The 22,516-nt window shown below is 39.3% G+C and overlaps 1 protein-coding gene across 4 annotated transcripts in view; it reads right to left on the bottom strand.

The window, feature by feature from the left end:
* epc2 (enhancer of polycomb homolog 2 (Drosophila)) overlaps window positions 1–22,516 on the bottom strand; it is a 60,170-nt gene that overhangs the window by 9,541 nt on the left and 28,113 nt on the right. For 3 of the 4 annotated variants that reach the window (XR_009445960.1, XM_059647457.1, XM_059647459.1), the window contains exons 7-13: window positions 21,287–21,422; window positions 19,000–19,200; window positions 15,059–15,148; window positions 12,290–12,438; window positions 4,837–5,177; window positions 4,068–4,201; window positions 2,648–2,807 (exon numbers count right to left, since the gene is read on the bottom strand). Coding sequence is in view for 3 of the 4 variants with exons in the window: in XM_059647457.1 (XP_059503440.1) it covers window positions 2,648–2,807; window positions 4,068–4,201; window positions 4,837–5,177; window positions 12,290–12,438; window positions 15,059–15,148; window positions 19,000–19,200; window positions 21,287–21,422 (1,211 nt within the window). In the remaining variant the exon portion in view is untranslated. The remainder of the gene's footprint in view (window positions 1–2,647; window positions 2,808–4,067; window positions 4,202–4,836; window positions 5,178–12,289; window positions 12,439–15,058; window positions 15,149–18,999; window positions 19,201–21,286; window positions 21,423–22,516) is intronic. The other variant, XM_059647458.1, reaches the window with a different exon arrangement.

Below are 22,516 nucleotides of genomic sequence, written 5' to 3'. Positions count from 1 at the left end.
TCCAACCTTCGTGTCGTCTGCAAACTTGCTGACCCATCCTTCAATCCCCTCATCCAAGTCATTAATAAAAATTACAAACAGTAGAGGCCCAAGGACAGAGCCCTGTGGAACACCACTCACCACTGACTTCACGCAGAATATTTTCCTTCTACTACCACACGCTGTCTTCTGTTGGCCAGCCAATTCTGTATCCAGACGGCTAAATTCCCCTGTATCCCATTCCTCCTGACCTTCTGAATGAGCCTACCATGGGGAACCTTATCAAATGCCTTGCTGAAGTCCATATACACCACATCCACAGCTCGACCCTCATCAACTTTTCTAGTCACATCCTCAAAGAACTCGATAAGGTTTGTGAGGCATGACCTGCCCCTCACAAAGCCGTGTTGACTGCATTTAATCAAGCCATGCTCTTCCAGGTGGTCATAAATCCTATCCCTCAGAATACTTTCTAACACCTTGCAGATGACAGACGTGAGACTTACTGGTCTGTAATTGCCGGGGATTTCTCTATTTCCTTTCTTGAAGAGAGGAATTACATTTGCCTCTCTCCAGTCCTCAGGTTCGACTCCAATGGAGAGCGAGGATACAAAGATCTTCGCAAGTGGCGAAGCAATTGCATTTCTCGTTTCCCAAAGCAGCCGAGAACAAATCTGGTCCGGGCCTGGCGACTTGTCAATCTTAATGTTTGACAAAATTTTCAGCACATCAGCTTCTTCGATCTCTATCTATTCCAGCATGCACACCTGCTCTTCAAAAGGTTTCATTCACTACAAAGTTCATTTCTTTCGTAAAGACAAAAGCAAAAAAACTCATTTCGGGCTTCCCCTACCTCCTCAGACTCCACACACAAGTTCCCTATGCTATCCCTGATCGGCCCTACTCTTTCTTTGAACGTTCTCTTATTCCTCACATAAGTGTAAAATGCCTTTGTGTTCTCCCTAATCCGTTCTGCCAAGCCTTTCTCGTGCCTCCTCCTGGCTCTCCTCAGACCATTTTTGAGCTCCTTCCTCGCCTGCCTGTAATCCTCTAGAGCTGAGCTTGACCCTAGCTTCCTCCACCTTATGTAAGCTACCTTCTTCCTTTTCACAAGAAGCTCCACCGCTCTCGTCATCCAAGGTTCCTTTATCTTACCCCTTCTTGCCTGTCTCAGACGGACATATTTATTCATCACTCGCAACAACTGTTCCTTCAACAGTCTCCACATGTCTATAGTGCCTTTATCATGGAACAATTGCTCCCAGTCCATGCTTCCTAACTCATGTCTAATCGCATCATAGTTTCCTCTTCCCCAATTAAATATCCTCCCATTTTGCCTAATCCTCTCCTTCTCCATAGCTATGTAGAATGTGAGGCAGTTATGGTCACTATCACCAAAATGCTCTCCCACCACAAAATCTGATACCTGCCCTGGCTCGTTTCCGAGCACCAAGTCTAGAATGGCCTCTCCCCTCTTCGGCCTGTCAACGTACTGAGTTAGGAAACCCTCCTGAACACACCTTACAAAAACAGCTCCATTCAAATCTTCTGCTCGAAGGAGGTTCCAATCAATATTGGGAAAGTTAAAATCACCCATTACAACAACCCTACTACGTCCACACTTTTCCAACATCTGTCGACCTATGCTTTCTTCAATCTCCCTGCTGCTATTGGGGGGCCTGTAGTAAACCCCTAACGAGGTGACTACTCCCTTGCTGTTCCTAATTTCCACCCATACTGACTCGGTAGGCAGATCTTCCTCGACAATGGAAGTTTCTGTAGCTGTGATACCCTCTCTGATTAGTAATGCTACACCCCGTCCTCTTTTTCCCCCCTCCCTATTCTTTTTAAATGCTCTAAACCCTGGAACATCCAGCAACCATTCCTGCCCCTGAGAAACCCATGTCTCTTATGGCCACAACATCATAGCACCAGGTACTGATCCATGCTCTAAGTTCATCACTTTTATTCCTGATACTCCTTGCGTTAAAGTTTCACTTTGTTAGAGTAAATTAAACTTCATTCATATCAATGGGTGAGGTAATAATGGGATTGTTTACATTCAGGTGAATAATGCAGGTAAGAGATGCAAATTTTGTATCACTGTTCTGGTACTGAAATCCTGTTATTAAAGTAATGACTTCTTAAAGAACCTGCTGGAACAGAAGCGCTGCTGTTAAGTTTCTACTTCATACGATAAGTATTGTTCTAAATGATCATTTCCAACTATTTCTTGGGTGAAATGATTACATGAATCAGGAAGCCACCTACACCAGATAAGATGGTCACTAAGGAGTGAATTTATTCTAAGAAGAAAATATCAAAGGTATTGAATATACACTGTTACTTGGAAATAAAGATAGCCAGCTTTCAATTTCCCTTTCAGCCTACAGTCTGTTGATGGAGATAGAAAGGAATAATGCAGTTAGGCTTGAAATCCTTTAAAACTAAGGTTCAGTTATCCTTTCAACTGACAGCCTGGTTTGGTAAAAGATATATTGCCGAGTCTATTCTTATCAGAGGGAAGTGGGAGTGAAGCTACTCCCATGCTGTTAACCTTAATCACCAAGTGTGTATTCATTTAATATCTGAATTACTGAAGAAAAACTTGCTGGAAGTCATTTGTTAATATTTATAAAAAGCTAATACCTGGATAACAGTACAATACCTGGAGTCTGAACCACACCATTCATGTTTGAAGTATGACCTGCAGTGTCCTTAGAAACATCCGCTTGGCCTGGCCGAGGAGCACTAACTACTGCTGATGCAGCAAAGTGGGCACTAGCTGAATCCAGAGTTTTTGAAGAGCCCTCAGATATCCTAGATCCCTAAAAAATATTTTCAAAACAGATTTTAAGAGAAGTACAGTTAGACAGGCACACAAGGGATACACTGATAGGGTGAAGTGAAAGTAATCCTCACAACTCCCAAAGCCTGCTGAAAGCCGCTCCCTTGCCTCCCATAATTCATGTTTATTTTTGATGTATCTGTCAGTTAATGTCCAATTCATAGGCAATATTCAACTACAACTTGCCTATTAATTCATAATTAACTTGTGTTAATTCTGGGTGTTAAAGTATAGTACTGATTGTTTTCAGTGTTTATTTTGTTGCATCTGTCTGGTTAAAAATTATTGTTTTAAACAGTGGAATCTTGAGGCTTTTTTTTTAGTAAATAACAGATTTTATTCATACAAAAACTGTTGCCAAATGACATTTGGATTCCTGTGATCTTTAAGCAATATGAAAGAACAATGAAAAATAATTTAGTATTCTTTGCTTTAGAATATCTCAAAGAATTTGGAGCTCTTGCTAGAGTGGTACTGTAAGAAGACAAATCAATCCGTACATCAGAGTTGCTAGATTAACCAGAAACTCAGTAATGGGACACAGTCACATAGGCTTCCACATGCTTACTAGGATAAGGTAAATTTCATTCTTTGATTCCAAGCAGATCTCATAAAAATCCATATTTGCTGCAAATCTTAATCACTTTATTAGTAAATTTATTAATTTATAACTTGAACAATGACCTAATAACATATTCAATCATTTTCCAAGCAGAAATTCACAAGGCAGCCCCCAACAAAAATGAAATAAATTCAGAGAAACAACTATACTCATTATGTCCCTGGGCCTCACTACATCTACATAGATAGGAAGGATTTTAGTTCATGAAGAATGAAAAGTGGTGCTGAACTTAAGAAATCTTACACAATCAACACCCAAATCCATAACAACCTAATTACCAAAAATGGGTCATCTCTTTATGAACTGAAAGTTTTATAAGTTAATATGTTACCTTTACCTCCATGCCTACACTGCAACATTATTAACAAGTAATCAATTTGTGCAATGTTCCTATGACAATTGATGAATGAGAATAGAGATGAGAGCCTCTTAATGTGCTCTTAGAAGAAAGATTAACTTAATTTGTTAAGGTAGATAACAGACATAACTACACTATTTCTGTCGCAGCTATGGTCAAATGAAACACTGGTAAATGGAAAACTGGAATCCAAAGTCAGCAAAGTTGTTGTACACGCCTGTCACCTGGAGGAGCCCAAAATATAAAAAAAAGTAAGTTACCTGTGTGCTTTCATTGGTGATGTTTGAGGAATGTTGAGCTTGTTGACGCTGCGTCTGCGCTAACTGTTGTCTCTGCATTTGAACAAGCTGTTGTTGATGGGTGTGGTATTGCTCTTCCGTTATACCGCCCATCACTACAAAAGAAAAAAAAGCTATATATTTTAATAGCAGTTGATGATTAAATTTTTTATGTTTTTATGTTAACAAAAGGACAAAGTGACATATTTCAGACTTATAAAAACATTTACAGGTTAATGCAATGGAGTTCAATGTACACATTAAAATGATTTTCCAAGGTGGGTCCAATACACATGCAGAGCAAAGTATAAAGGTGAAGTTGTCACAGTCCTAGCAGACCACTGCTGCTATCGTTAGACAGACAGAAAACTGGTTTAACCCCAGATCGAGAAGGACAGTCCTTCATGGTAGCCTCAGGTGTTGCAGGAATTGAACCCATACTGTTGGTGTTACTCTGATTTGCAAACCAGCCAGCCAGTCAACGGAGATAACCAAACCCCAGGGGAAAATATTATGAAACAAATGAAACTATAGTGCATATACACAGAAAATATGTGTACAAGTTAAATTAAAAGAACAAGGGGAAACGAGAAAAAGACAGCAAAAGAAAAATAGCTTATTTTAAATCTGAACATTACTGTTGTAATTACTTCCAACCAACTGTTCAAAATCTGCAAATTCTATGGTTAAAAGCTGGAGGAGTCACAGGTCCCACTGAAACAGAAAGACTTACACAGGCTGCATTACTCACCAGATATCTTATTCCTACTGGTGATCATGGTACTTGATGTTAAAATAGAAGACACTGGAATTCTTTTTTTATTCACATTTTGTCCTAATTTTTTGGAAGTACTGTGGTCATCACTGTCCTGAAGCGGGGATAACCGAGGCTGGAAGTGCCGTAATCGGCATGCTTTGATATTGCTTAGTATTTCGCTAAGTGACAGTCTATTTGAAAAGTCTTTATTGGAAGAAATGATCCATGAGTCATCAGACGAAAAAGCAGCTGGAGAACTAGGAGATGACAGCATTTCGGGATCAATTTGGTGTAGAATATGATCATGATCTGTGGATGCACGATCTAACAAAAACCTAGAAGGGGAGAAAAGACTATTTTAAATCTTCATAGTTGCTCTAAACACAAAGAAATACAATCAGGTGGTTGCTGCAAAGACCATATGACATAGGAAATAGGTGTAGGCCACTTGGTCTCGAGTCAAACAGGATTCGAGAGGATCATGACTGATCTGACATTCCACAAAGCCATTCTCCTACGTCTTCCTCACAATCTTTGATTCCCCTAATGATCAAGAATCTCTCTGAGCCTTAAATATACACAAGAACTCTTCTCCGAGAGCTCTCTGTGGCAAGGAGTTAACGTAGAACATAGAACATTACAGCACAGTACAGGCACTTCAGCCCTCGATGTTGTGCCGACCTGTCATACCGATCTCAAGCCCATCTAACCTACACTATTCCAAGTCCGTCCATAGGCTTAACCAATGACGACTTAAATGTACTTAAAGTTGGCGAATCTACTACCGTTGCAGGCAAAGCATTCCATTCCCTTACTACTCTGAGTAAAGAAACTACCTCTGACATCTGTCCTATATCTTTCACCCCTCAATTTAAAGCTATGCCCCCTCGTGCTCGCCGTCACCATCCTAGGAAAAAGGATCTCCCTATCCACCCTATCTAAACCTCTGATTATTTTAGATGTTTCAATTAAGTCACCTCTCAACCTTCTTCTCTCTAATGAAAACAGCCTCAAGTCCCTCAGCCTTTCCTCGTAAGACCTTCCCTCCATACCAGGCAACATCCTAGTAAATCTCCTCTGCACCGTTTCCAAAGCTTCCACATCCTTCTTATAATGCGGTGACCAGAACTGTACACAATACTCCAAGTGCGGCCGCACCAGAGTTTTGTACAGCTTCACCATAACCTCTTGGTTTCGGAACTCGATCCCTCTATTAATAAAAGCTAAAACACTGTACGCCTTCTTAAAAGCCCTGTCAACCTGGGTGGCAACTTTCAAGGATCTGTGTACATGGACACCAAGATTTCTCTGCTCATCTACACTGCTAAGAAGTTCCAAAGACTCTCAACACTCATGAATAACTTCCTCTTCATTTCAGTTTTAAATTTATGGCCTTTTATTGAGACTATATACTCTTTTCCTGGGCTCTTTCACAAGGGAGAGCATCTTCTCGGCATTAACTTTGTGAAGCTCCTTAAAAATCCTATATGTTTCAATGAGATCATCTCTCATTCTTCTAAACTCCAATGAATAGAGTCCCAACCCATTTCACCTTTGCTCATAAGATGACCTCTCACACTGGGGATCACCCAAAAACCTTCTCAGAACTTTCTTCAAATGAAACAGTATCTTTCTTTAAATAAAGAAACCAAAAGTGCACATTGTACTCCAGATGTAATTTCACCAGAACCTAGTACAGTCACAGAAGACTTCCCTACTCCTCTACTCCAACACCCTTGAAGTTAGGGCCAATATTCCATTAGCCTTCCTGATTACCTGATGCACCTGTGTGCTAGCTTTGTGTTTCATGCAGAAGTACTCAAGTCTCTTTGGGTAGCAGTTTTTCCCATTTAAATAATATTCTGTTCTTTTGCTCACTCTTCCAAGATGAACAACTTCACATTTTTTCCTCATCAGACTCCATTTGCCAACATTTTGCCTACTTACTTAACCTATCAATATCTCTATGTAAACTGTGTGTATTATGAAGTATTTGTTCTGAATAAAGATAAACGTAATTAACAGAAATAAAAATGCAAAAATGTTTGAACTGCACAACAAGTCTGGCAGCATCTGCACAGTCAGAAACACAGAGTTAACGTTTTTGATCGTTGACCTTTCATTGATTATCCATCACCAAAACAAGATCCAATCTGAAATAGTTCACTCAAAGATAGGAAGAACTGCTGACGCTGCAGTCAGAGAGATAACAGTGTGGAGCTGGAGGAGCACAGCAAGCCAGGCAGCATCAGGGGAGCAGGAACACTGATGTTTCGGTTTGGGACCCTCCTTCAGAAATATCTACTCCCCTGATGCTACATGGCCTGCTGTGGTCCTCCAGCTCCAAAGTGTGCTATTTCAGTCTGAAATAGTAACTCTTTCTCTCCGCAGATGGTACTGATCTGCCAAGTATTTCCTCTTGTGTTTATTTCAGATTTCTAGCAAGCACAATCCTGTATGAATCATTTCAATTTAGCGTTTCTAAAAGATCAAAAATCACTCCATGCAATTTTTAATAGTACTTAAAATATTATTGTCAACAATACTTTCAAGTTCCCAAGAAATCTAAAGGAAATGAAGCTATTTTTTAAAAACTTTCCCTCAATTATAAGCTTACAAACTTCCAGAATATCTTGAAATTGACCTGCAAGAATTACGGTTTATGACGCAAAAAATCTTTTCAATTGATTTTATTTCTTACTTGTAATAACTTTCACTTGTATCTGAATAGAAATCTGTATGTACAAAGAACAATGTGTGCAGCAGTTACGTCAGTGTAATTCAAGATAATTTTGATGCTTCAATTGGTGATTAGTGCATAAACGTGCATCTTGCAGGGACCCGTAGGCCCTTGTAAAAATAAGTTTGAGGTTTTCATTCACCAGCAATCAAACTCATCATCAGAGCTAGGGAAACAATTTCAAAAGGATTTTGCAAGCCAAAGTTTTCTGCAAAACGAGGTACAAACATTCTCAAAAGAGAGATAGCAATCTGTTTACTCTCTTTTGGAGTGAGCTGCAGTTTATTTCAAAACACTTCTTCAAGAATAAACCATCACTATTTTATCAAATAATTAGGAGATTTAGAGAGGGGTAAGTGGAGTCACAGGTGGACAGGGTAGTGAAGATGATCTTTGGTGAAGTTTGCCTTTATTAGTCAATGCATCGAGTAGAGGAGTTGGATGGTCATGCTGCAGCTGTACAGATCATGGGTTAGGCCACTTTTGGAATACTACACACAGTTCTGATCTCCTTGCTGTGGGAAAGATGTTTGTTAAACTTGAAAAGGTTCAGGAAAGATTTACAAAAACATTGCCATGGTTGGAGTATTTGAGGTATGGGGCCAAGCTGAATTAGGCTGGGGAGTATTCTCCCTGGCGTGTCGGAGGCTGGAAGGTGACTTTTTAGGGGTTTATAAAATCATGAAGGGTGTGGTAGGGTGAATAGCCGAGGTCTCTTTCCCAGGGGAGGAGTCCAAAACTAGTTGGCATAGGTTTAAGGTGAGAGGGGGAAAGACTGAATGGGAACAAACAGTGCAACCTTTCCAAACAGAGGATGGTGTGTGTACAGAATGAGCTGGACATGGAAGCTGGTACAATTACAACATTTAAAAGGCATCTGGATGAGTACATGAATAGGAAGGTTTAGAGGGATATGGACCAAATGCTGTCGAATGGGACTAGATTAATATCGGATATCTGGTCTATATGGACGAGTTGGACTGAAGGGTCTGTTTCTGTGCTGTACAGACTTCCTTGCTTATTCTCTGACATATGCTGTTTCTGAAATGTCAGCATCCAGGCATTTGTTAGATTATGAGTTCATGGCCAAACTCCTGTAATCTCTTTTTATAACTATAGCATTCTATTCCTTTCAATGAAAATGTTTTAATGGTGCGACCCTAAACCACCTAGCAAAATTGCACATTTCAACTCTCACTAGAAGCCATACAGCAATGCGCATTGCAAAAACTGCCAACCAGGTGAGCAAAACTGGGTTCTTAAGTTAGTGTTGTATTACCAAAGTCCTCAAAAAAAACCAAAAGGACAATCAAGCTGCTTTCCTTCTGAAGGCAGATTGCTTTTACTTTACTCCCAAAGCAGTCCTGCAGGTCCAAAACTGCAGTATCACGAAGAGGCACCCAAAAAAAAACAGAAAAGGTTATAAAGAGCAGACTATTTTTCTTGCTTCTTTGAACAAGTGGCCCATCAGATTCCAGGTCACAAGAAATTCAACACCTGAACTATAGTCTGATAAACACACTAACTCCTGTGTAATACCATAATTAATTATTTGCCCAATTAGGGAAGGATGACAACGGTCTAACAAATGACACCTACACTCATTCACTGTTGCAAGTTTAAGACAATTCAGTATTGTATGGCTTTGAAAGAAAGAATATCAATTTGCCAAATGCCTGTGGCCAATTCTTCACTAGTGGCAAGGATTGGAGAAGAGACCTGGAAAGGAACACCACTCCCGCCAAACTCCCAGATGTCAATTCACCACCGTCTCGGCTTACACAGCATTCTCACACAAAATGTAAAGGCTGAGGGACTTGAGGCTGTTTTCATTAGAGAGAAGAAGGTTGAGAGGTGACTTAATTGAAACATATAAAATAATCAGAGGGTTACATAAGGTGGATAGGGAAAGTCTGTTTCCTAGGATGGTGACGGCGAGCACGACGGGGCATAGCTTTAAATTGAGGGGTGAAAGATATAGGACAGATGTCAGAGGTAGTTTCTTTGCTCAGAGAGAAGTAAGGGAATGGAACGCTTTGCCCGCAACAGTAGTAGATTTGCCAACTTTAAGTACATTTAAGTCGTCATTAGATAAGCATGTGGACATACATGGAAATAGTGTAGGTTAGATGGGCTTGAGATCAGTATGACAGGTCGGCACAACATCGAGGGCCGAAGTGCCTGTACTGTGCTGTAATGTTCTATGTCTATATCTTGCACTTTGATTCATTTTCACTCTGAAGAGACCTCATATTCCCATTTGAGTAGCCAATATCCATACTTACTCCTGGCCTACTGTTCTCCTACACCCATGACTCGTGAGCCTCTGCAAACGGCATCCTTTCTTTCTCTGCTCACAAATCATTACCACCAGTTTTATTCACTTGCAGAAGGCAGCACACAATTTGCAGAGGGGATGAGAGGTGGAGCTCCAGTGACAGGCACCCTGTCAGCCACTGGCAACACCTATCCACTTGATTCAGCTGGCGGGATGAAGACATCAACAGCATCTTAAAACAAAAGCCTGCACCTCCTGAGGCAGTGATGTTCCCCATACCAAGTCAGTTATCTTCTGCTTGTATAGCCAGCGTTGGTGTTCATGCCTGGTGGCAGTTATATCTCTGTGACTATTCCCTCTCCTGTGATGTGGAAGGGCACATGGTTGCAAGATATTGCTCTTTCTGTTGAGCACCCTTCTACTGTTGCTGAGCAAATGTAGACAGTTGAACTGCTCCCAAACTACTACAAAGGGTGGAAGCAGCAAAGTGTAGTTGAAGGTAAGTGAAGTGTCTTTCAAACACTTCACATCACTTGACAAACAAATAGCAGTTTCTAGCAAAAGAATATTTTGTACAGCAGCCCCAGATTTGGATATGGCTATAGCTCCTTCTCGTGACATGTCAAAATCATCACTGCTTGTCAGTTTTAGGAAGAGGTTCTCAATGCTCAAATTCTCTACCAAACTGTAATAGAAAAGACAAGAGGTCCAAATCGCTCCTAAACGCCTTCTCAAGTTTTGAGATAAAGGTGTGGAGCTAGAAGAACACAGCAGGCCAGGCAGCAGAGGAGCAGGGAAGTTGATGTTCAGGTTGGGACCCTTCCCAAATATCAATTTTCCTGCTCCTCCAATGCTGCCTGGCTATCTCCACCTATCTCTCTTCTCAAGTGTTACGATTGGTTGTTGCTTCAGTGACACTGCTGCACTCCTATCAACCACTGGGAAAGTCAGAAAGGGACAGGGTTACATCAGATTCCTGGTACAGTCTAATCCCCTGTAATAATCCCACCCCAAAGACCTGGATAAATTCCATCTATTCAATGTGCCTTCAGCATCTCCATGCACAAGTGTAATTGCAAACAGCAAGCTGCAGAATCTACTCCAACCTAACCGTATCCTTATTCAAGGACATCATCAGCCGGCAGCACATCCTCCCAAGCACTACCAATACAGTTAATCACACTGAGGGCCAACAGGAAGGATTGGTGGGAGAAAAAAATCCACCAGAAATCACTTTCTCATTGTAGATCTTATTGCCTATCCATCCAGCTGCGTTCTCGCAAAGTGACAGTGGGTCCATTCAATGAGTTTCGGGACTGGCCAAGATCTGTGAAAAACCTAGTATCAGTGAGGTCCCCTGGACTATCCAGACTGCAGCTGTGAACAAGACAAAGCGTTGACTCACATCACCGAGTGTTTGAAAGAATGTTTACAGAACTTTATTAAACAAGTCACCAGCTATTGCTTGGCTTTCTAACTAGACACATGCTGAATAAAATATAAAATCTGCATCTTTGTGCTCAGTCAGAGTTAGAAAGTGTTAATGACAGCATTAAGTCCTTAACTTACAAGAATTTTAAGATGACAGACAAATGAAGAGGCAGAGATTCTGGAAGGAATTTAAAACGTTTGTGGCCAAGATAGCCAAAGACACTGCCAATGATGGGACAAAGGCACAGGAGATGCAAAAGAGCAAAGGTGGAGAAATGCAGAATTTATAGATTTGTAGGGCTGAGGGAGGTTGTAAGCAAGGTAATGGAAAATGCTGGTCAAACAAACACCTACGTAGGTCAGAGTACAGGGTAAATGGATGACAAGAAGCTGACGCTTACGTGCGAAAACTAGGCAGATGGAATGTGATGTGGGAAAACATGAGGTTATGCTCTTTAGCATCAGGTATAAAGCAGGCGAATAATATTTAAATAGAGAAAGACTGCAGAAAGCTACAGAACAGAGGGATTTAAGTCCGCATACATGAATCACGAAACAAGGTACAAATCAAAAAGGCTGCAGGGCTGTCACATTAGCTTCAAAGCTACAGAAATGTTTTTAGAATTAAAAATATTTACTATTTACAACAAATAATTTTGAATAAACCAACACTTGTGTATTTTGAATACCAGCTAAATAGCAATATTTTGTATCCGCTTAACAATGTATCATTGTGCTGTGAATGATCAATATTACATAAATGCCAATCCATTAGCTGAAACTATCTTGCAAATGCACAACTATTATGTGCATAATTCTATATCATATTCAAAGACATGAATTGAATTTTAACATTTTATTAAATAAAAGCTCTCAATAGAATAATCAAAACAAAAATTTTCAACAACCTCAACAAATCAAGTTACTAATGATTCAACACTCTCAGCAACTCCTAAATTCTATTCAATTTTCTTTTAGGTAGTCAAAATCTTGCATACCTTCCTCCACGGCCTGTGCGCCTCCGTGCTAAACCTATGCACCTTCTTGGAACCGTAAGCGTAGTTAAGCAGTATCTATATCGTGATTCACTTAGCCCAGCTGAATCAGATGTTTCCCATGGACAAGTACTAATTTGGTCCAAGTGAGGCTGTAACAGGTCAGAAGGTTATAACATAAAATGAATAATTATAAGTTATGAATGATTAATTTTTCACCACTCTACTTTCTGACATCCATGAAAAGCTTTAAAGATGACTGTTGAAACCAAATTGATTGAATCCATTGAAAAGAAAATGTTTATTTGATGAGATTAATGTTAGATTTAACATATGGAAGAAAGAGTGACCATCCTTGACATCAAGGCTGCATTTGCTACAGTGGCCTCAGGGACCCCTAACAAAACTGGAGTCAATGGGAATCGGAAAGAATATTCTCCTCTGTTTGGAGACATGCCTAGCTCAAAGGAATATGGTTGTGATGGTTAGAAGTCAGTCATCTCAACTCTAGGACAAAGGTTCCCCAGGGGAGTTATTTTTAAGCAACCTGTTCAGAAGTGTTATGATATGCCTCTGGAGCAGGTAGAGCTTGAACTCATGCTTTCTATCTGAGGGGTTGGGAAACCACCAATGTACCAGAGTTTCACAGGACAGATGTTTTCTAATCTACCTGTTCAGAGATGTTATCAGATACCTCTAGAGCAGGTCGAATTGAAGCCCAGCATCCTGTCTTAGAGGCTGAGATATTACCATTGTAGTACTGTTCCTCAGTGTAGTGTACTGAGCCCAGTTATTTTCAGCTACTTTAACGACTTTTCCCTTTATCGTAAGATTCGCTGATGAGTGCATAACGTTCAGCAACATTTGTCTCCTTAAACACTCAAACAGTCCATGTCCAAATGCAGCAAGACCTGGACAAAATTCAGGTTTGGTCTGCAACATGGCAAGTAACATTCGTGCCACCAAAATGTAAGGCAATGATCATCACCAATAAGAGAGAATCTAACCATCATCCTTTGACATTCAACAGTGCTACCGTCACTGAATCCCCAATTATCAACAACCTGGGGAATACCATTGACCAGAAACTGAACTGAATATAGACAACGGCTATAACAAAATCTCTCAGTAACTCACTTCCTGGCTCGTCAAACACTGCCAACCATCCACAAGACACAAGTCAGGTATATGATAGTAATCTAGTCAAGTGAAAAGTATTCTATAGTTCCAACAAAACTCAAGAAGCCTGACACCATCCAGGACAAAGCAGTCTGCTTGATCGGCACCACATCCACAAACATTCACTCCCTCCAACATCGATACTCAGTAGTGGAAGTATGTGCCATTTACAGGATGCACTGAAGAAATTCACTAAGGTTCCTTAGACCGCAGCTTCCAAGCACACAGTTACTTCCACCTAGAGAGACAAGGGCAGCAGATATATGGGAACACAACACCTGCAAGTTCCCCTTCATGCCACTCTCAATTTTGACTTAGAAATATGTCACCGTTCCTTCAGTGCTACTGGGTTAAAATCCCAGAACTCCCTCCCTAATAGCATTGCTGGCCTACCTGCAACCTACGGACTGCAGCAGTTCAAGATGAAGGAGGTGACTGACCTTTGACAACCACAACCCACTTGCCTTTGTGCTCAATATGACACATAAATGCTAGTTTTAATCCTGAATCTCTTAGACCCCATTTTTGTCACATATCCATGAGGCAAATATAATTGGTCAAATACAGCTGCCCTATTTTTAACGTTACAAGTGACCACGTTAAAACTATTGCACTGGCCTTCAAGTGAGGCATCCTTAGGAACTATTTAAATGCAAGTCTTTCTTTCTTGGGCAAGGCAACACTTCTAAAGATTCTGGGCATTCTCTTTAGGAGAGGATAACAGAGTTAGAGCCAGCATAAAGCACGGATTCACGCACAATGATCTCAGGAACAAAATATTTCAACAATAAGGAATTAATGAAGATACTGGATTTATTGCCACGAGAACATGAAGGCTGAGTAGATTTAATTAATTTATTTAAATTTATTAAGAGTTTTTCTAGAATGAATAAGGAGTAACTTGCTCTGGTTCATGAGCCAGTAGGCGAGGTTGTTGTCTAAAACTGTCACCAACAGAATGATGTGAGGGAGAATTTTTTTATACAGATTGTTACTGAAACACGCTATGTTCTACTATGGGGAGTCATTGACACATAAATCATTGATCCGAAAGGAAAGTGGATACTCAGAGAAGGATAGAACAATGGGGAGGCATTAGCAGGAATTCGTGTTGGGTTTCTCCAGGAAAGGTTCTTCAAACACTTCTTGTCCTGTAATCCTCTTAGACAGCACAAGAACTGAAGTGACTAATTTTTTCTAGTCAAGAGATAACATTCTATCAAAATCTACTAATTTTAGTTTTCAGAATGAAACAATTCTTGGGGAAACCATAGTTGATTTTCTAATGCTATTTAAGCATAGAGTTGAGCCAACTACAAAAATAGAAATGCCTATATACGACAGGGCTGTTGCGTTTGAAGAATAAAACACCAGCTTGTCCAAATAGCCTATTTTAGTGTTTTAAGTTCTATACATCAATAAATTAATTTTATGAATTTTTAAAAAATTATGATCTCCCTTTCCCTTAAGTCTTATCTTTTTAAAATTTGCAACATGCAGCAAACACAACAGATAATTAATTTGGAAGACATTTCAAATCACTATTATAATGTTTACACGGTACACACAAAATAAGACTTTATAGTTTCTTACAGCATAGTACTGGCAACCTGCTTTCCTCCTGAAAGCAAAATGTCCATCAGGATCACTGTCTTCTTCAGCTTCTGATACTGGAGAAGGAACCTAAGGGGGAAATAAAAACATCAATGCTGTTTCCATACATAAAAACATTAAGAGGGAACAAAACTAAATCTCCCAAATAATCTTACTGTGTACAAATTTTCTCCACAGGAATATAAATTAGAACAATGACACATCTCAATATTGCATAATATGTGCAATTTCCCTCTCATTTTATGAAATAAATCAGGTTTCTTGCATTCAGAGATAATGGGAACTGCAGATGCTGGAGAATCCAAGATAATAAAATGTGAGGCTGGATGAACACAGCAGGCCAAGCTGTGTTCATCCAGCCTCACATTTTATTATCCAGGTTTCTTGCATTCATTGCTTTTCATACTCTAATTATTTCTCTACTTTTAATTCACTCAACAGATATGGACATTGCTTTCTTGCTTGCTGGACAGGAAAACAGTGAAGTGGAACAAAACAAAGTGTACTAATACGCCCTTGTACAGCAACAAGGATAGAAGTGAAGTCTAGCTATGCCTCAGATTTTTAAAAAAATAGATTTTCTACTCTGCTGTAGACCAAGATGCTTCCAATCCATGGTTTGCTTCCTAAAATTCCTGTAATATAATGCTTAAACTAAAAGTAAAATTAATGGATGCCATTAAGAACACCCGCCTGTCGTTGATGAAGCTGCACCAACTGTAACAGTAGTTGAAGGTTAGAAAATAGTTATTAGTAAAAATATGGACAGAGGAATTCAGATTTGTTTTTAAAAATTTCATGATTTTAAAGTTTGGCTTGAATTATATCCCCATGCCCTTGCTAATTAAACTCTCCCATCTAATTTCACCAATAGATGATTCACACCTGCCTCCTCATTATTTGTAACATTGCGATTGGTGTTGCAAGAAATCCAGAAAATATTTTTTCCAGATCAAAAGTAAATGGAATTTAAATGGTGCTGAAATTTAACTTGCAGAGTAAACAGAATATGCAAGGAATTATTGGTCATGACATGATCGCAAAAGAATTGTGTCACTGAATCTCAAAAATATTTATTTCATTTACATAGCAATTTTAACATGATAAAACATTCCAAGGTGCTTTAAACTGTACAATGGCAATGGGAGTTCTTTAGTTCCCTGATCCACACTCTCCATGAAGGAGCGGTATAGGTATGGAACTTGCTTGATATTTAGGCAGTGTTTGCTGGCACTTGCAACTGTAGACAACAATGCACGGGCAACGAGGAGGGCCCAGGAGTCATGATGTCCTCTCTCCCTCCTCCCATGCTCACCCCTGCTCAGTCACAGCACTGAAGCATTTGAATGCACATGGGTGATTTAAAGTGCACATAATAAGCATTGGCTGGTATCAGCAAATGCAGTCAATATTTCAACAGAAAATAGTTAAAGTATGTGCTAATGTTGGAACAATTTCACTAGCATGCAAATACTACTATTGCATCAACCATTTCTAGTGTGACATTTACTGCAAGTCAGAGTGAAAACAGAATACAATTATCAGCAATTATAAACTGTACCACTTTGCAGTATCTTAACAAAAGGCAATGGTACAACGTGCAAGACATCATGATAAAGGATTCAAATTTCACCACCATTAAGGAAACTGCTACTTTATGGTAAAGATGAGTTAATAATGCTGGGAGATAGTCCAAATTGCAGCAGTTACATTTCTATAAAGAAGATGGATTATGAAAGTAAAATAGCTTAAGGTATAAAAAGATAGCAAAAGTTTCTACAAATATATAAAACAAAAAAAGAGAGTGACTACGGTAACCATTGGTTCTTTTGAGGATGAGAGGGAATTTAGTACTGGGAAATGAGAAAATGGCCAAGGTGTTGAACAGGTATTCTGAGTCAGTCTTCACAGTGAAAGACACAATAGCATGCCAATAATTGATAACAAGGAGGTTATGGCAGGTAAGGACCTAGAAACTACCATTATCGCTAATGAGGTAATGATGGATAAGCTAACAGGGCTAAAAGGTAGACAAGTCTCCTGGTCCTGAAGGAATGCATTCCTAGGTGCTAAAAAAGTTGGCGGGGTTAATAACAGCTGCACTCATGGAAATTTACCAAAATTTCAGTGGACTTTGGGGTGGTTCTGGCATTGGACTGGAAAACAGCAAATGTGCTGTGCTGTTTAAAAACAAAAAGAGACAGACAAAAATCAGGTAGCTGTAGGCCCATGAGCTTAACTGCTGTAGTGGGGCAAATTTCAGAGGATTCATGAAATCAACATTCTACCACTACCGGTTTTTAAACAAAAGTAGGATGTTTACAATTCATTCAGGGGATGTGGGCACTGTTAGCTACGAAAGCATTTATTGCCCATCCCAAAGGAGTCTGAAGTCAAAAAAACCCACAACAGGCAAGGGCATTAGTGAGCCAAGATAATAAAATGTGAGGCTGGATGAACACAGCAGGCCAAGCAGCATCTCAGGAGCACAAAAGCTGACGTTTCGGGCCTAGACCCTTCATCAGAGAGGGGGATGGGTCTCTCCAGCATCTGCAGTTCCCATTATCTCTCATTAGTGAGCCAAATGGGTTATTCCAACAATTGAACACTGTTTCATGGTCATCGTTCCACACTTAATTGAAAATTTCCTCAATTTAATTCAAATTCCACCATCTGCTATGGGAAGATTCAAACCCCAGAAAATTACATGGTTCTCTGGATAAATTATATGCTTCTCTGGATTAACCGTCTGCCAATAACAGTACTAGATCTAAGGGGCACTGACCTTAACCAGAACAGTTACTAACATGCAGGGCTTCCTCTCCCATCCCTAACAAGACCATTTAAGTCATTTCAATCACCTTCTACACTAATCAAAATTCAAGCAGTGGCTTCAAGAAATTCAAATATTGTTTCACGATAAGTATAACGCAACCAAAATTCCACTTTTTGGGCAACTTATTTAAGAAAGGATGTTAAAGCTCTGGAGAAAGTGCAAAGGAGATTTACTAGAATGATTCCAGTAATGAGGAATTTTAGATAGAAGGGAATGTTAGAGAAATTTGGCTTATTCTCCTTGGAGCAGCAAAGATTAAAATGTGACCTTGTAGATGTGTTCAAAATCATGAACAATTCTGACAGGATAAAGGAAGATATTCTGTTTCCACTAGCTGGCAGATCAGTATTGGGGTGGGGTGTCACAATTTCTAGATCATCAGCAAGAAAGCTCAAGGTGAAATGAGGAAAAACTTCTTTACTCAGAATTGATAGGCACTGCATTCCAAATCCTTCGAGAGTTGTGGAAGTGATCTCCACAGGAGGTTTCAATGGCAAGCTGGATGTATATTTGAAAAGTGATGAATTCAGAGTGCTATAGGGCCAGGGCTGGAGGAAGAGGATTAGCTGTGAAGCTTTTCTGGGAGCCAGTACAGCCATGATAGGTTCAATGGCCTCCTTCAGTACTATAAAATTCTATGATTTGAAAATGTATTTTATAAAATTATGTAAATACACACAAAGCAAAACATTTAAGGCAATTACACTTAGGACAGTTACACAAAATAGTTGGCATAAAATGGATAGAACTTATAGAATGTGCACTTGAGTTTCAGATTAAAATTGCAGGAGCAGTGCCAAATGAACTTAATTTTTAGTCTGCTTAATGTTAACACTGTTGCCAAGGACACTGCAATTCTCAGATTCTAACCTTGATGAACACAAAATTCAAACAGAAAGACTCATTACCGGTTAACATTAGCTGAAATAGGGAGGATGGTCATGCTTGGTCTCTGTGGCATAAATTTGCAAAAAGTACAAATACATGTAGAGACATTATTATCCTACTTTCCATTTAATTGTGTCAATATAATCAGTACAGAGCATTACAGTGTTTTGGCAAGAGGAAAAAGAACCCAGCATACCTGGGTGTAAGAATCTTCATCAGAGCTGAGAAAATCATATTGCTTAATGTCCCTCTTCAGGGCTGGCTGGGATTCTGAGCTAGCCTGACGGTGTATAACAACACACTCTGATGTTTTATGCTTCTTCTTCACATACTTCTTTTTTGCATGAACAGTATCAGTAGCCTCCTCTTTAAATGACATCAGATGTGTCTGCTGCTGCTTTAAAAAGCAAATCAAAAGCAAATTAAGTAATTTACTTTAGTATACACATGCTATGAAAGCTCTTCATTTAAATATTACATTCCTGCTGCAGACTGACTTTTGTTTGAACGACTGAAATTCACTACATAAAATTTGTCTACAATAGCAATCCAGGGCTAATTTTACTGCCTTCTGACAATCCTGGATCTTACTGCTAAAAACATAATTACATATTTCTCCCTAAGCTGTATATTTTGTTTGTTGCCTCAACTATCCCAACTGGCAAAACATATCATACTCCGTAAGCTCAAACCTTCATCTAATTGTTCTCCATCATTATTTTCCTCTGATCAGAAAATTAATTCAGTAATCTTGTTCTATTGATTGAATCAATACACTTTTATTCTTTTAAAAACCCTAAACTGCTTCCGATGTAGTGGAAAGACGGCTGCAGTGCTTATTCCCAGAAATAATTAAGTTGTTAAATACTGTATATTGTAGTTAATTTGTAGTCTTTTTTAAAACCTACAAGTAAATTTGAATTATCCAATATTTCAAATAAAGCAATTTAAAATAATAAATTTAAATGAAAACCAGTGTTGCAATATTTTATACTGAATCAAACATAATTCCACTTAAGGAATATTGATTTTTTTTTAAAAAAAGCTACTTCTGATTGTGAAGGGTAAAACGAACAACAGATTAAATAACAATGTGTTTTGTACAGCTCTTCAGCACATCAAAGTGGTTTTGAGAATTAGAGAAGTATTTCATGAGTTAAAATAGCCAATATCCTTATCGTACATGTATCATTGCAATATACACAGAATTAACAGCCAAAACTGTACAAATCAATTGAAATCACGATCAAATTTTAGTACACTGCTTATACAATAACTGTGATTGTATATTCTCCTGATATATAAGGAAATAATTTAAATGCCAAGACAGTGCATGAGACACAGAGGGCTGACTTTTACTAGGCAAGGGTCCACATTTATGACGGGAGACAAAATAAACTTGAAAACATCAATTTTGAAAAGGTATCCAGAAGAGACCCTATTCAGAGGGAAAGAAATTTGATTGATGTTTTAAATGGTAAAATCAAACTAATAAACAGTAGACTCAGAACTTATATCAAGAAGACAGAAAGTAAACAGTGCAAGGGGCAAAAACTGTTTAGAACAGAGACAAAATTCGCTGAAAATGACAATGACAATAGGAGGATTTTAGGGCATTTCTAAATGAATGAACAAAAATGAGCTGAATGGATTGATTTTCTTGCCTATACACTTTTTTTTGTGATCCAAACAGAGCAAATATCTCAACTTTCTATGATTTATTTTCTACTGTTTTGGCTACTTTGATCAAGACTGCACTGCACTGTTCAACATTGCTAGCATTTCAGCATTAAAGGAACACAAGATGTTCCAACTCACACTAAACCTACATTACTAACAATAACTTTAAGATACACATTTTGGTTTTATTTTGACTATTTCGGTTCCAAAAAACTCCAGTTTCTTACAAAAATTTCGAAGTATTTTAGTGGCGATTTGAACATCCCAAAGCAATTCTAAAGTTGGGTGCAACACTGGCAAAAACTTGTTAGACTTGCAACTTACAATTTAAAAGTAGCATTTAGACAGTTATTAACATACAAAATCAAAGTGAGTATGAACATGTCTAAGACTGCTACAGTAAGATGAACTGGCTGATCAATGTCTGTGGCTAACCAAAAATCAAACACCGTCTTTTCAAATTAAATGTGCTAACTTAATCAATTTGGTTTCTGTTTGACACAACAGAACTGACAAGTTGGCTGTCAAGTTAACAATTTGTGCATACACCAGGCAACATCTCTACTAAACAATTAGCACTTCTCTCAGACTGACAATCTCATTCATATTGATATGTCTTGCTTATGACTTTTTCTGGGGAGAGCAAAACTTCACTGATGAAATGTGTCTTGAAATCATTTTTTCACTACTGGGGACTAAAAGAAGAACAAATATGAAATCTAAAAATACAAAACACTCCAATATTAACGTATACAACTTTGATTAATGAATGCATAAGGAAAAATTTAACATGGAAATTTCACCTTGACGGTTTTGATTTCTGGCACTTTGTAATGATTGCCGTTGTGAAGAGACACTGTACTGTTGGATATGGTCTTTTCCTGTTTCACAGTCCTCAGCTCACTCATAATCGCTCCACCAAAGTCACCCATATGGTACCTACTCAAACAGAACAAAAAGTCAGCACTTCCTACAGAGGGAGCCAACGTGCGTTTCAGGTGGTAAATAAGGTAAATGGTTCATTAGCCTTCATTGTGAGAAGTTGAGTACAAGAGCTGGAATGTGTTGTTACAGTTATACAAGGCCTTGATGAGGCTAGACTTATAACACTGAGTACAGTTTTGGTCTGCTTTTTTGAGGATGGATGCTCTTGTTCTCAAGGAAGTGCAGCGGAGGTTTTCCAGGTTGATTCTGGGAATGGCCAGACAGATCTATGCGAAGAGGCTGGCTAGGCTGGGATTGTTTTCACTGGCGTTCAGATGAATGTGGGGGGAATCTCACAGACATAAAATTCTATAGGACTAGGCAGGGTAGATGCAAGGAGGATGTTCCTCCGGGTGTGTCCACAACCAGGGGCTCACAGTCTGGGTAGACTATTTTGGATGGAAATGAAGAGATATTTCTTCACCCAAAGGGTGGTGAGCTTGTGGAATTCATTACCACAGGAAGTCGTAGTTGATGTATTCAAGACGCAGCTAGATTTAGCACTTGGGGTGAATGGAATCAAAGGTTATGGGGAGAATGCAGGATTAGGCTGTTGAGTTGGACAATCGGCCATGATTGTGATCAATGTGAAGTAAGCTCGAAGGGCCAAATGGCCTCCTCCTGCTCCTATCTTCTATGGCTGACATTAGTTGATTTGTTAGTGTGTGGGGGGGGGACATGGGCTTCACCAAATGGGCCAGCGTTTATTATTCATTCACAATTGCCGTCAAGAATGGGGTGATGAGCTGCTTTCTTGAAGCATTGCACTCCATTTAGTATAGGCACAGTCAAAATGCCACAACGAAGGAACATGTCTTTTTTAAATACTTATTTGTGGGATGTGGGCATCGCAAGCCTGCCAGCATTCATTGCCCACTCCTAGATGCCCTCAAGAAGGTGGTAGTGAACTGACTTCTTGAACCACGGCAGTCCACCTGCTGTGGCTCAACCCACAAGGTTGTTTGGAAGGGGATTCCAGGATTTTGACCAGGTGACAACGTAGGGACTGCAACATGTTTCCAACTAAAGGCCGTGAGTGGCTTGGGGAA

The sequence above is a fragment of the Stegostoma tigrinum genome, chromosome 7 (assembly GCF_030684315.1).
Source record: "Stegostoma tigrinum isolate sSteTig4 chromosome 7, sSteTig4.hap1, whole genome shotgun sequence".
NCBI lineage: Eukaryota > Metazoa > Chordata > Chondrichthyes > Orectolobiformes > Stegostomatidae > Stegostoma > Stegostoma tigrinum.
This window is presented reverse-complemented; position numbering and strand designations above follow the sequence as displayed.